This window comes from Pieris napi, chromosome 1, assembly GCF_905475465.1.
Source record: "Pieris napi chromosome 1, ilPieNapi1.2, whole genome shotgun sequence".
Lineage (NCBI taxonomy): Eukaryota > Metazoa > Arthropoda > Insecta > Lepidoptera > Pieridae > Pieris > Pieris napi.
Genome location: NC_062234.1, coordinates 14,458,542 through 14,473,403, shown reverse-complemented (window position 1 = coordinate 14,473,403; position 14,862 = coordinate 14,458,542). Strand labels below are relative to the sequence as shown.

The window sequence follows — 14,862 nt, the reverse complement described above, 5'->3', positions numbered from 1 at the left end:
TTCTGTTTAGAAATGTCTGACTTTAATCTCTTATATATATAAGAGAGATATTTTATTACATACACAGAATTATCAAGGGTAAACAAATTGATGAAGTGAGAAGAAAAATATTTTTAATAATTAATTCATTAATCTTTGTCTCGATCACTTGCTTGCCTACTAATAAAAATGTTTAATTTATTGTAAAACCCTTGGCTACAGAGTATAACTTTAAGTTGAAATAAAAGGAGTGAAACATGAATCTATGCCACAGCCGAAGGTTAAAAAAACACATGTTAAAAAATTATTTAATAAAAATTACAATTAATATTACGGCTAAACAATTCGATATAAGAAATGCGAAGACATAATATCAGGTTCCACGGGGTAATAAATGCTGATACAGTGCATGTGCAACGTGAGGCCTGTGTAATTCCAGTTCATTGCGAAATGGTTGTTAGGCTGCAGATTCCATGCTATATGATAGTAATACCTAAAATTGGTGACTATTCGAGAACTTGGTGTGGAGAGAGTGGCTGATAAAATATACCCAGATTCCACTATTACTTAACTAGGGATTTCAGAAACTTGTTCTTTTCCAGAATGTCTTTTTATTTCTGGATCAATTCCCAGTCGTCTATATGTAATATAAACGTAACTACCAATACTCCATATAGAGAAATAGTAGCAAAGACATTTTGTTAAGACTGAAAGGTGAGGTCTGTATCTCTCCATTTGTTGAGGTATTTCCAATGTCTTAATAATCTGACCTTTGGTGCCTTTGTTTAGTGGAATAACTGCTGCACAACTGTCCTGTAATTTTCTTGATCACAGGATCTAACGTCGTTTTGTTGGTTTAGTGACAGGACTGGTTTAGCTCCATTTGGGTGGTCAGGTGCTGGATAGAATCATGCTTATCTACGCTCTTATAATCTGGTTTCAAGTTACAAAGAAACCCTGAATTCACCTTCGGACATTCTGTCTCTATGTACCTAGAGTCTTTTCCAGAAATTGCCAAATACTCCATATTTATAAGGACTTTATGGTTCTTATAGGTCTTAGGTATAGTTTGCAATATTTGGGACCATTATTGCTATTACTAATTTCCTGTCTTAAAATAAAAATATTCTAATTTAATTATTTCATTAAATATTTCGTAAAATCAATATCAAATTCATCTTTCGAATGTAAAATTCCTAATTTATCTACGAGATGTAAATGCTTAATTTAATCTAAATCTATTAAAACTTGATCCCTACCAACAAAACTAAATATAAACTCTTATATACTAAGTGGTTATAAGTGATATATGAAAAAGGTATAATACTCGGAGTTCGAAATTATAGCTCAACGGTTAGGAAAGTTCTAAAAATAATGTACCTATGGAAAGAAATTGAGGAAAAACCAAAAAAACCTTAAGAAAAGTTAGAAATACAAAATGAAAATCGTTTAACTTATTTACTTTAGATTTATTTACAAAAATGATTCATAAATATAACTCGATATCTCTCGTTGCGAAAAAATGCCCTTATTTAAACACTCGCACGCTGTCAAAATTATACAATATTTGCCGATAAGCAAAATTTATTATAAGCATGGGGTCATTTGACAAATTATTAGATTTACCCAGATTTAAAAAATATGACAAAAAAATACAAGAATTATATGATACCATGGTCATGAAGTTGTATTATGGAATCACATATATCGTTTACTAAGTACGAAGAACAGCTCGATAATATCAAGGAAAGACATGACTTCAAACAAATGATGTTACTTTTACAAAAACGCTTCACAAGCCTTGAAAACATTTTGAGTAAATCTGTATACAGAACATAGTTTGTACATGAAAATTCCACATCATTCAATAATAATAATTATAAACAAGTAAACAATAAAAATTTAAACTTAGATTTAATGCAGTACGATGGACATACCCGATCCCGATTTTTTTGGAACCAACAAAATATCAATCGGGGATGAAGAACTGAAACAATCTAGCTACACTTATCCAAATGGAAAGACAATTTTAAAAAGACGAAGTCTTAAGACAAAACTACATTGATATTTTTTTTAATGGGTTTCATATACAAAGTAGACAATACCACAAAGGAAAATGTTATAACGAAACCACGTGTTGTATTTGATGCCAGTAGCAAGACAAAGATAAAAATGCAGCCTTAACGCCTAATTTATACAAAGGCCCATGACAACAACAAGATATATCTACTATATTGTTACGTTGGGATATGCATACACTAGGTTTTATGTCAGACATTATTAAAATGTACAGGTGTTTAAAAATAAATAAACATGACATCAAATATCAAATAATTGTATGGAGTTTACTCTGAATTAACTTTAGTAACATACGGAACCGCGAGCTGCTGATAAGACATTACAACAACTTCCTTTAGATGAAAAAAATAATTATTCACTGGAAAGTGCTACAACTTTGCAACATGTTTATGTCGATGACATTTTAAGTGGTTCTACAGATAGACACAGCTTAAAAGTTGATAAAACATCTGAATGTTGGAAAAAGGTGGTTTTAAGCTTCGGTAATGGCCTTCAGTGAATAATTATTAAAATGGTATATATTTTTACATGAAAAATAAAAAGATTTAAATTACCACTGGACGAAAATAGAAAATCACTTGGAGTAGCATGGTCACCGCGAGAAGATAACTTTTATTTTCTAATAACGACAACAATTAACGAAAAGGCGACAAAACGATTTATACTACCAGAAGTAGCAAAAATATTTGACCCACTAGGGTGGCTAGCGCCTATTATTATTATTATGAAATGATTGGTACAACTGATACAAAATGTGATGAAATTTTTTAAACCTTCGGATGTCGTCTTTCGTAATTAAATTGTAAACAAAATCAGTGTAAACAATAGATAAACATACAAAACAATTTAAATTCCGTAGAAAGTATTAAAATACCAAGATGGTGTCAAGTTATTGATTCCGACAGCATCGCATTACATGGGTTAGCAATGCGTCTGAATGCTTATGGTGCCGTAGTTTACTGCAGTGTGATAAAACAAGAATGTAATATCACATTATTCTCTATAATCAAAAGTGGCGCCTAAAAAGAAAACGACACTACCTCGTTTTGAGTTATGTGCTGCCTTACTACTAACAAAATTAATGAAACCCATACAAGATGCTTTAAGTACAATGAAAACCTCGAAATACTCAATTGATGAATGCGATTACCTTTAGAGGGACAGAGTGGGCATTATACCATCATCTTCACCTCATTTTGGCGGCATTTGGCAAACCGGGGTTATATCTATGAAACACCATTGAGTTATGAAGAAATGACAAAAAAGCTGTGCTAAATAACTCGGAGACAGCTTTTCAAGCTTATCTTATTAATCGGGAAGCTGTTGGTTTTCCTGAACCGATGTGTCCTAGTTGGCAGATGGAAGTTAGTACAAAAAATAAAAAAAGACTTGGAAGAGTTAGACAAAAAACATCAACTGCAACGAAGCTATAAGTGGAAAAAAAAATGAAAATTATAAAATTGGTACTGCGTACTCATTAAAGACGACGACAATATGAGTCCGAGTATAATATGGCCTATGGCAAAGGTTACAGAAATACATTTGGGTCCTGAAAACATTGCAAGAGTGGTCACTCTACAAAAAGCAATGATCACTAATTGAAAAAATGCATTCAAATTCTGATTCCATTGCCGGTTAATGAGAAATTATGTATCTAAGTGACGAGATAAACAATATAGAAACGCCTATTTCAAATAATTAGGCAAAACACCGACAGCTCACAAGAATAATATTATGTACGTGTGAATTGGTGTTAAAGCAGAATTTAAAATATTGTTTAAAAACAATAAATGAATATTGCTCTGTCTTACTCATTTCTCGCTTCCTCTCAGTGGCGTGGAGTCGCCACGCCCAAGCCCTTAATTATCGGGGTGAGCCTGCCCGATGGCTTTGATATAATTTGAACCTCTGATACTACCGATAGGGCTCCGTCTGTTACCTTAGGTCTCTTGGTGCAAACATCCCGTACTTATATATGTGTTAGGGTACATCTGTAGGGCTTAGAGATCCGTACTTAGTTACTGTCACTGCCCTGCCCTGTATTTGACTTATAATAGGAAAACCGTTGTCTCATCCCAGTGGTCTGCAAAATTATTAATTAACGGACCAGTAACTTTATTAAGAATACCGTCAAATTCTGAAACTAATCGTAAAGCTTAATATATTTTGTAGTCAACCAAATTTTGCAATCTATATTTCCTTCTATATACTACGTTAAATACCTAACCTACGGGTCCCTGATTCTGTAAGGTGGAAAATCTTGGTATAGACTATAGGATTATGATAAAAAATTATAAAACACCTAAAAGGATAATTTGGCAAGTCCGGATCAAAACTAGGTACTCACCACATTTGGTCACTTTGATAATTGATGTCTTGATTTACCTTCTGGTTAAAGGACTCTCAGTTTCCGACCGATTGCATGGTCTGTGATTGATTCAGACTTTTCCAACAAATCCTTACCGACTGCGCCAATTACGAAGGCCACAGCAGAAGGTTTAAAACCATATATTATGTTTAAAACGAATTTAATAAAAATTACAATTAATATTACGTCTAAACAATACGATGTTAGGAATGCGAAGACATAATATGTAAATTCAGGTTTCACTGGGTAATAAATGCTGACACAGTGCAATGTGAGGCACGTGTAATTCCAGTTCATTGCGAAATGGTTGTTGCAGATTCCATCTTATACGGCTATGTAACACTCCTATTTAATATTTATGTACTAAAAGAGGTTATTTTCATTGTACATTTATGTGAAATTATTGAATTTGGAAGTACATATGTAAAAATTGATAAGAATCAAAGTGACAGAAGGAGGAATACAAGATTAAATGATTATCGTCATTTATTAAAAAAAAATACTTAAACATGTCTATACTATAAGCTACTTAGTTAAATAGGCTCAGGCTCTCTGCTGTAGACTTGCATAATCTTCTCCATTAATTCCCAATTCTTTTCTTTTTGGAGATCTTTTGTGAATACCTGAAACAAATGTTATATAAATTGGTTGTATGTATTAATATACTAGTTACTTTCAATATATGGTTGACACATATCTTTTAGCAGTACTCCATAGCATAGCATTTAAGTGTTTGAAAAACAACTTTAGAAGGTGCACATAACAAAAAATATTTTTCTTCTGCTTCCATACTAGAGTTGCCAATAAGGAATTTAGCGTATTACCTAATAGTTTAGGTAACCAGTTTTATACGTATGTATGGTAATAATAAAAGTAACCAACCAAGGGCAGATACATATTATAATTACCATAGAGGTTTAGTTATGTATTGAAAATAAAATAAAATAAAATAAAAATAAAATATGTTTATTATGGAACATAAGATACATGTATCACTTATTCCACGTCATTAAATTTGAAGGCATCCCTACTCATCGGCAAAGAAGACAGAGGGGGTAGGCCGAGAGAAAAAGCCGGCGTAAAAAACTCTCGGTACTCTTTTAAAACAGCAAATCATCAAACAACACTTATTTAAAACAAATATCGCAAATTAATTAGAAGTAGCCCGTCTAGCACTAGTCCCAGGCCCTTTTATCAACTAGATAATCGTTGACTTTATAGTAAGCCTTTTTACACAGCTTTTCTTTAATACATTTCTTAAATTTATTGAAAGGCAGTGATAAAAGAGCCTCTGGGATTTTATTAAAGAAGAGTATCCCTTTCCCCAAAAAAGAATTACTAACTTTAGATAGTCTAGTTAATTTTCATAAATATATTGCGAGGGAAAGGTGAGTATATTAATTTCCTTGAATTTATCTCTAAGAGATTCCCTACATTTCAAATTATAGATGGCACGAATAGCCCTCTTCTGCAGGATGAAAATAGTTTCGACATCAGCAGCATGACCCCATAATAATAAGCCATAAGTCATTAAGCTATGAAAGTAACTAAAATAAACAAGTCTAGCTGTATCGACATCAGTTAGTGAGCGAATTTTTTTAACCGCGTAGGCTGCAGAACTAAGTCTCTTCGCCAATCCGTTAATATGAGGGGACCACTGAAGTTTTGAATCCATGGTGATTCCGAGAAATACAGTTGTATCATCCAGATTCAATTCCTCACCGTTTATAATTGGTCTAGTATCCATAACCCTTGCATTTTTTGCACAAAATTTAATGCATTTTGTCTTTTTTGCATTAAGTAGAAGGTTATTCATACTAAACCAATGGACAATCGAAGACACAGCATTGTTCACATCGTCAAAATTTGTTATTTGTCGTTTGATTTTAAAAATCAAGGACGTGTCATCAGCAAACAAAACTATCTGATGTTTTCTCTCTACCATGAAAGGTAGATCATTTATATAAACAAGAAAGATGAAAGGGCCAAGAATTGAGCCCTGTGGTACCCCCATATCTACTGCCGACCCAGAGGACCTCTTACCATTCACTTCAACCTTCTGAGTTCTTCCGTGTAAATAGGAAGTCAGAAGATTCAGTGCGGTATTGGTTTCATTTTAAATGATTGAAAGCCTACAACTGACTGACAGATTAGATTCATACAAGGCAACAGCTTTTTTTTAAATATTATATAGCTTTGACAAAGAAATTACATCTCATTCAATGCTCATTTTATAAAAAGTTTTGTTATTCATATATCCAAACATATCTATACAAAATAAATAATTCTAATGATTGGTAATAACTTCTTAAATGATTATTAACATGAAAAAGTAACACTTCAGATTAAAATATATACTCTTTTTGAGTATTTATTATTAACAAAAAACTTGTGACTAGATTGACTGCACACTTAAAACCTCTGCTTGTGCTAAATAAAACTAATATAATAAATTTAAATACTTACAGAGTACCAAGCCGCATCATCATCTAATGTAGATGCTAGAGGTACTGAAACACCGAGAACATGGAGTGCCAATGTCAAGCAAGCAACGGCTATATGTGGGGCTCTATAATCTAATATGAGCGGTGAATGATGGAAGTCTTGTAAGAAGGCCATTGCAGTACGAGCAACTGGGGCAGTTCGCCACTGAGATGTCGGAAACCACTCTTGTAGTGAACGCAAGTAATGCAATAGATACTTATGCGGTGATGGCGTTTCTAAATTGAAACCAAGTAAACGCAATACTAATAGCTCCGCTTGAGCGACGGCACCTCTCCATGACCAATACTCATCACCTAATTCCATAGGGCCTGCACCCCGATTAATGGAATTATGCGCTACATTAACAGCATCTCTCGGTCTTACTGGCTCATCCCGCGACTTTCCAGCAACGCACAAACATGCTGTGCATATAACGTAGCAATCATAGTCATTCTTGTCGGCTTCATTAAAGAACTTGTGGTAAAAAATTGCTGCCGTAGCAATAGTCGCAGGCTGCAATCCCAGTTTTATGCCACACTCAAATACAAAATTGGTCGCCAAGCTGTGCCCTGTTGCACCTCTATAATCCGGCAGACGTTTTTCACGTCTGTTATTTTGCAATGCCATAACATCAATCACGTCCTTCATTATAGACGAGCGTTTATTAAAATGGAAAAGTGTTAATATTTAGTACTATTTCGTTATTATTGTTTTGCAATTTGCGGCTTCAAATTGGTTAACCAAAAACAATCAGGCATTACCTTTGGGCTTTGACAAGAAATCATTAATATTATTTGGACTTGACAACTGACTTTTTATAGACTGTAGATCACTACAGAGTATAACCGACCACAGATGACACGGTCGACTATAATATTATTTAACCGCCGCGCAGGCCGGATAGGAACGACATTAGCTCACGCTCCATCACGTGACCATTTTTTGTTTCGCTTCACGTTAACGGTTAATGGGTCATGCCTGTCGAAAAGCTATTTTGTCTCATGCCCTAGCTAAGACTCTTCAATTTCTGTTATTTTTTCCCCATTATAGTAAAATTACATTAAAATTATGCAGACAACGCGGTGTTTACTTAGTGTATTGGATTTCTTAATGACATAAAGGTGCGTACAGACTATATAACATATCATGTTATACATCATTGCTATACAACATGTTTCAGATAATGTGGACACTGAATGTTATATAACATGTTATTGATATGTATACTAGGACGAACCCAGCATCTACGTTATTTTTGTTTTTCTTTTGTTATTTAAAATTACAACAGTCGCTGCCGCAGCCAGCAAGACGTCCTCTCGTGTCGACATTGTGGATAGCACTGGAGAACGACAAACGTATCCTTTATTAGTTTAGTTTGTTCTTTGTTCCTGTTTAGTTTCTTTTTCTGAACAACTATATTTAATACATGTACCTATTTTTGCACTTCTTGCTTATGTAATTTAATACTTTTTTTTTCTTTTCTCATAGTGGTTGCCTGGACGAGATCGCTCGAAAGCGATAAGGCCGCCAGTTGCTCTCCTTTTTATTTAATTATGTCAATTGTACTATATTAATGTTGAGGCAACGAAGTGTTAATAAATAATTATATAACATTGTTATATTGCATTGTTATTCTAATGTGGACGTGTTATAAAACACAAGTTATATAATATGTTACATAGTCTGTACGCACCCTAAGATTATTCTGCAATCGATATATATATACAATGAAAACACTACCCCCAACTCTACTCAAAATTAGTAATCATACATGTGTGTTACGTAGTTATAGAGATAAGTGTGGCCATTAGATTCGGGATAGGGTAATTAAATAAAACAAACATAAATATTTGAACATAAAAATTAGAATATAATCATTTTCAGTAATTATTTAAAATTATACACTTAAAGTACATTTATAGTAAATTCAATAAAAAATACCAGTGCAGATGAGATACAAAAGAGAAAATATTGTTTAATTACATCGTTGGTTAAATACATCGCTCTCAATAAATGCATTACAAAACACAATTGGAAAAATAAACTAACAATAAAGTCACTCGATATAGAAAAATAAAGATAAGATTGAATCACATTCAAAAATTACCCGCTAGTGACTAAAACTTTTATTTCTTTAAACATTTGTTCGACTCGAACCGCTCGGCCTCATCGCTTCTCCACATCTTCACGCGAAGGCCGAAGCCTCCGACCTCCGACGCGGCGAGGGACTCCGCGAAGTCGAGACGACTCAGGGCCGGCGGCTCTCGCGTGCGCTAATAGGTAACGTCGACCAAATCTAAAGACCCCGCCTCACTCGGCCCGATACCTTCTAGATTATAACGTCGGAGTCTCGTCGAACGCCACAGTCCTTCAAACGTTTAGGAATATTAACTTTGGCAAAAATGAACAAGCGACGTCGAAGACTGCACGTCGATTTCAAAAAGCGTCAAAACGTTTGAGCGACGACTCAGTCTTCTCAAAAAGCATTTGCCAGATTTGAGCTTCGACAGCGGAGTGAGGAGTCTCACAAATTAAAGTTTGGAGCGACGGAACGGCGGCAGCTCTCGGCGTGACGAAGCTTAACGTACGTCAACCGCGCTAACGGTGATCACTCTCGCTTAACGTACACATATCGTTACATAACAGTAAAAAACCTACCTAGCAACAAGCGAGCCGACGCTCGTCCGCGGACCGCTCGACCGATTCGAACGAACGGCGACCGAATCTACGAAAAATAGTTAGCGATTTAGAGCGATCGGTTAAATCAATCGAAAGTATCGGAAATCTTTGGTTCGGCAGAGGGAGGGAGCGGTCCGCGCGCTTCCTTCGAGCGATCGCTCTCCACGCGATCCGTCGACGCGATACGAACGAACCGCTCGACTACTCGACGGGGAAGGTTACTCTAATTGCATTATTAATAAGGTTTATCCGTACGGTTACTGTCCTAACTCTTAAAGTAAGATTTCTTTATTATCGATAATAAATTATGTTAAATAGTACAAATGACGGAGCCGACTATATACTCGTCTCGCTCGACCGGCTCCGCCAAACTCGCCTCCGATTCGCCGCGAAACCGACGGCCGAACGACGCGCGGACCTCGTTTGCCGTAAAGCGATATAGAAAACGATACGAACACGAAAGAAACGTGAGACACCGTAAAGATTATAAAAAATAAATATCTCAGGAGAGGAACGGTCAATGGAATGATAGTAGGCCGCGAGACGGCGACCGGCCCGCCCGACGCATCCAGCACCAAAATTTAGAATCGAACTCTAGACGTCTAAAAGGTCGGAGGGACCGATCGGAGCCGGTCGCGCCGAGGGTCCGCGGCGGCGGCGACGACCGGCGCATCTCGATACGAACGGAGACGCGCGGGCGAACCTGGCGCGTCGTGAACGAATACAAATAAACGCTCCGCGCGCGTCGCCGTCCCGAGCGGCGCGGGAAACCCTTCCGAAGCGGAAAAACAATCGAAACAAAACTACATCGCCGAAAGAAACGAGACGTTCGGAGAGTTTCGCGACACCGTCGCGGCGCCGGACGCGCCCGGAGGACGCCGGGACGCCGGACGAGCCTAGTAGAGGCCGCAGCCGCGGAGGTTGTTGGCGATGATGACGTCGGTGACGGCGTCGAACACGAACTGGATGTTGTTGGTGTCGGTGGCGCACGTCATGTGGCAGTAGATCTCCTTCGTGGTGGACTTGTTCTTGGCCTCGAACTGCGCCTGGATGTAGGCGGCCGCCTCGCCGTACTCTTGGGCACCTGTTTCGTTCCGATTGACAAACACGTGATCAAAATATAAAAATTAAAATCAAATTATTTGTTACGACGAATAGAAGAAAACCTCTTTCATTTTACTCAGAAATAAAACGATCGTAACGATAAGTTTCCTGTTTCGGATTAAGAGCAATTAAACACGCAAACCTTTTAACTATGATTGAGTAATTGCGTGAATTCGTGAATGCTGCATTCTAGTATTGGAATCATTAAAGTAAGTCTTTAAATAAATCTAATAATCCTCACCCGTGTACTCCGGAAAGCAGATGGTGAGAGGCGACTTGCGGATCTTCTCCTCGAAGAGATCTTTCTTGTTGAGGAAGAGGATGATGCTGGTGTCGGTGAACCACTTGTTGTTGCAGATCGAGTCGAACAGCTTCAGACTCTCTTGCATACGGTTCTATAATTGCACGGATCGAACGTTTACATATTTTCTATATATTAGATTAATTTTGAATCTGTTCCCTTAAAGGCCCGAAACAAATAGTTCCCTTCTTAAAATTTTGTCAACCTATCTTGCACAAGCCCTCCCCGGTTTTCTCTTCTTGAGAACCTTACTGCTTTTATTTATAAGAGTAATAAAAAGAATTACCGTTGTCTCATCTTCGTGCAACACCTGGTCGTACTCGGACATGGCGACACAGAATATGATCGCGGTCACATCCTCGAAGCAATGGATCCACTTCTTCCGTTCCGACCGTTGACCACCCACGTCGAACAATCTGAAAAGTTAATTTTAAACAATTAAGGCCTAGAATAAAACAGTAGACCGTGTCTGTAAACGGATGTCACCAAAGATTTGGAGGAGACGAAAGCTTTTTTTATAATTGAGCAATATTGCTTATCATGTGAGAAAATGATCGTGGTTGGTACTTGTGATCACAACATAGTGATCATAATCTAATCAATGTTATAATTTCTGAAGCTGCAAGAGTGCAATAAGTATAAGTTTTCATCAATCTCATCAGCTGTCTTATTAAAGCGAGAGACACTTAAGTGTTAAAGAAAAGAAGAGAAGCGAAGAGATACTTACTTAAAGTTAAGGTTTTTGAAAGAGAAGTGAACCTCTACGATTCCGGTGGTTTTGACTCTGGTTCTTAAGATATCCTGCTCCGTGGGCTGGTAATCCCTGGCGCCTAACCGATCCAGATCATCCAAGAAACTGTAAACAAACATATTGTTAGAAAAATATCACGACAAAAGACGATATTTTCCAGTATTTCTTTTAAAAAAAGATTGTGTTTATAACTATAATATGATATTAAGCTATATCCCGACAGAAACGAAGAAGAGGCTGACAACTCAAAAGATGGAAGGAACAGCAGGCTATAACTGGAGAAGAGTCGCAAACGATAGAGAACAGTGGAAAGTGTTAGAGGAGGCCTTTGCCAAGAGGCACACCGGACTCCCAGATATACTGTAGTGAAAATATATTAAAGATCACAGAGTTTTGAAATATAAAAGCAATATTATTATTATTTTATATCCCGCTATATAGCGTAAATTTCTAAAGAGAAAGAAAATGATTTCACTGTAACAGCCGCCAAGTCATTTTTATCTGAAGTCCATTTGAAATTGTCTTAAATGGGTAAGTTTAATGTAAGTATATAACACTTTAAATTTAATACAATATAATAAACCTTATCCGTATAACTGTATTTTTGCACAGTACTCAATGTAGACAAAGGAAATGCGACATAGTTAACAAATATGTTTCGAGTCTATATACGTTAACGAAAATTGTCCTAAGCGATCATTTATATGCAAGTGCCATGGCCGAAACTGAAACATGAATATTCATTACTGTGCAAAAATTACAAGAAATACCGCCCACGTTGGTCAGACTCCAGCTAAGAGTACGCTCTTCTCTTGAAACTCGAAATTATTAATGTAACATTTGTATAGTTGCCTTGGCTTGGGATTTTGTGCCCTACAACACCAACATCGTCCAATTCATAAAATGCAACAAGCCCCCCAAGGTCTTTACTGAACTCACAAGCAAGAGAAAAACCTAATAGACCGAGGATGATGATGATAGGATGGAGTTGTCAAGGACCTCGTAACAATAGAGGTTCGAAGTTGAACGCGAGAAGCACCAAATAGATTGCGATGGCGAAATATACTTGAGGAGGCAAACCCTACAAGGGGCTGTATATGATGCCATGTCAAGCTATTGATGATGATGAATCCTATTTCCTAACGGCTCCAATAAAATTCCTGGCCAATCGCATCAAAGCAACGAGCCGCGCAATTAGCATAATCGAGGTTTAGTCACGATACAATACTTTATACGAATGTACGTGGCGCATTCTTTGGTTCTCGTTTTAGTTATCCATAATGGGATGCTACGGTCGATTTATATACAATCCAGTTTAGAAACTCGGCCTTTATCATGTGTGACCGATATAGCAAAACCAGCTATCGACACATTCGTTTTTACCCTCATTTGACAAATTATATTAATTAAGCAAAATATGGGTACAAAACATCAACTTTTGTATTTATAGATCGACGAAACTTATCTTGAAGGTAGCCGTAGTATAAGAAAACGAGCTACTACCGCTTGCATTACTATTAAAATTTTAAATCTAGCCAATTGATAAGAGCAGTGTTGGCCTAGTTGCTTCAGCGCGCGTCTCTCATTCCTGAAGTCGAAGGTTCTATCCCCGGCTGTGCACCAATGGACTTTCTATGTGCGAATTTAACACTCGCTTGTACGGTAAAGGATAACATCGTGAAGAAACCGGCGTGCCTTAAACCGAAAAAGTCGACGTGTGTCAGGCACAGGAGACTGATCGCGTATATAAGATTGACAAGGTTGTAGCGCTATTGATTATTATTATAAACACATTGATAAGAACCTTGGTCCTCTAGAACGAAACTAATGAGAAAATAAAACGTCTTTCACATTGCCGGGCTAATTTTATCTTCGTTTAAGTATTAATAAATTCGTTGTGCAATTTTAAATCACGAGTTAAACTATTTTTACCCGGCCAACTTTCCGTCTCATTTTCAAATCGAATCAGTATAGTCTCCAAGAAACGTTTTAAGGTACAAAAGACATAAATTGATTGTCCGATCGACTCACTATTAGACGCCAATTATGAAGTCATTTTCTTATTCATTCTTGGCGTTAAGAGCAAGAATGAAAGTAAAGCTCGTTTAATAATTTGAATTTGCTTTCATCATTTGGAAACGTTTATCTTGCTATTACTCCACACATATCCTTTTTTTAGTATTCAATCTATTGAATTTAAATATTTACGACAAGAAATGACTGACTCTTTATGAAAAGGAAGAGATTTTGATATAATTTACATCAATCAACTCATCACGTTAACGTGTTAATAGTCGGCAATTATCACGAGAATTTCAAACAATTAAATCATTGTAAAAGTGTAAAAATCATTGATCATTAGTATTTGTTCGCTAGGTACAATGCATAGCAATCGAGTGGGCGAGGGTGACGACGGTACATACATATTAACGATGTACTGCGTGCTATGCGAATAGGGTTGGCAGTGGATAGTAAATTACAAGTTCACTATGGAAGACATATTGTTTTTCTAGCTCTCCCGACTAAATTGTCGTCGGTATAACTTATTTATTATATATATTTATATAATATTTACAGAAAATTATAGAAAGATATCTCTTAACCTTTTGTTGAACATTATTTAAAGTTCGTCTCTTTTACGGTCAATCCCATGTTCGGTGTTGTAGCTTTCGTAGTGATACTTTGGACAGTCAGTCAAGACATGTTATACCGTCTCTTCAGCTGTATTGCTACAACAGGCAGCATTTCTAACTCTGAACCTGTGAAGATACGATAAGAATTCACTGTGACCTGTCAACCTGCGTGATCAAACCCGTTGATTTTATCAGTATCGGCCGAAACAACATTTGGAAATTAGTTATTGCAGATGTATCAAATGTATATGCCCTGTACACGGGCGTCTCATCTAGATTTGCATCTGACATACCTAGGCAAGGGCTTAAAGTAAACACGTAAACATAAAGAACGAAAATCGTTATTTGCCATATAGTGATGACGCAACAATGACGTTGCGTCACATAAAAAAATAATGTTACTAATATATAGTCTTGAGAAAAAACCACGTTCCTAAATTTGGAATGAACAGCCCTAAAGGTACATAAATACTGTCGGCTCTAC

General features: G+C 36.6%; 2 protein-coding genes across 3 annotated transcripts in view; both read right to left on the bottom strand.

Moving 5' to 3' along the window:
- Positions 1-4,894: 4,894 nt before the first annotated feature.
- LOC125052433 (cyclin-Q) lies at positions 4,895-7,685 on the bottom strand. The gene is made up of 2 exons (XM_047653284.1): positions 6,893-7,685; positions 4,895-5,049 (listed from the first exon to the last, which is right to left on the bottom strand). Exons 1-2 carry the CDS (start codon positions 7,556-7,558, stop codon positions 4,960-4,962), a joined length of 756 nt encoding a protein of 251 aa, XP_047509240.1. The 5' UTR covers positions 7,559-7,685; the 3' UTR covers positions 4,895-4,959.
- Positions 7,686-8,856: 1,171 nt separating this feature from the next.
- The window catches only part of LOC125048915 (guanine nucleotide-binding protein G(o) subunit alpha), a 33,587-nt gene continuing 27,581 nt past the window's right edge, over positions 8,857-14,862 (bottom strand). For both annotated transcript variants that reach the window (XM_047647887.1, XM_047647879.1), the window contains exons 5-8: positions 11,722-11,850; positions 11,281-11,410; positions 10,935-11,088; positions 8,857-10,673 (exon numbers count right to left, since the gene is read on the bottom strand). In XM_047647887.1, the coding sequence (XP_047503843.1) occupies positions 10,486-10,673; positions 10,935-11,088; positions 11,281-11,410; positions 11,722-11,850 (601 nt within the window). In that variant the 3' untranslated portion in view covers positions 8,857-10,485. The remainder of the gene's footprint in view (positions 10,674-10,934; positions 11,089-11,280; positions 11,411-11,721; positions 11,851-14,862) is intronic.

What these genes read in the sequence shown, in the direction of transcription:
- LOC125052433 (XM_047653284.1), bottom strand. Translation starts at nt 7,558, where the DNA reads ATGAAGGACGTGATTGATGTTATGGCATTGCAAAATAACAGACGTGAA. An exon ending in ATGATGCGGCTTGGTACTCT is followed by an intron (nt 5,050 to 6,892) that starts GTAAGTATTTAA and finishes CATTTGTTTCAG; the next exon opens with GTATTCACAAAAGATCTCCA.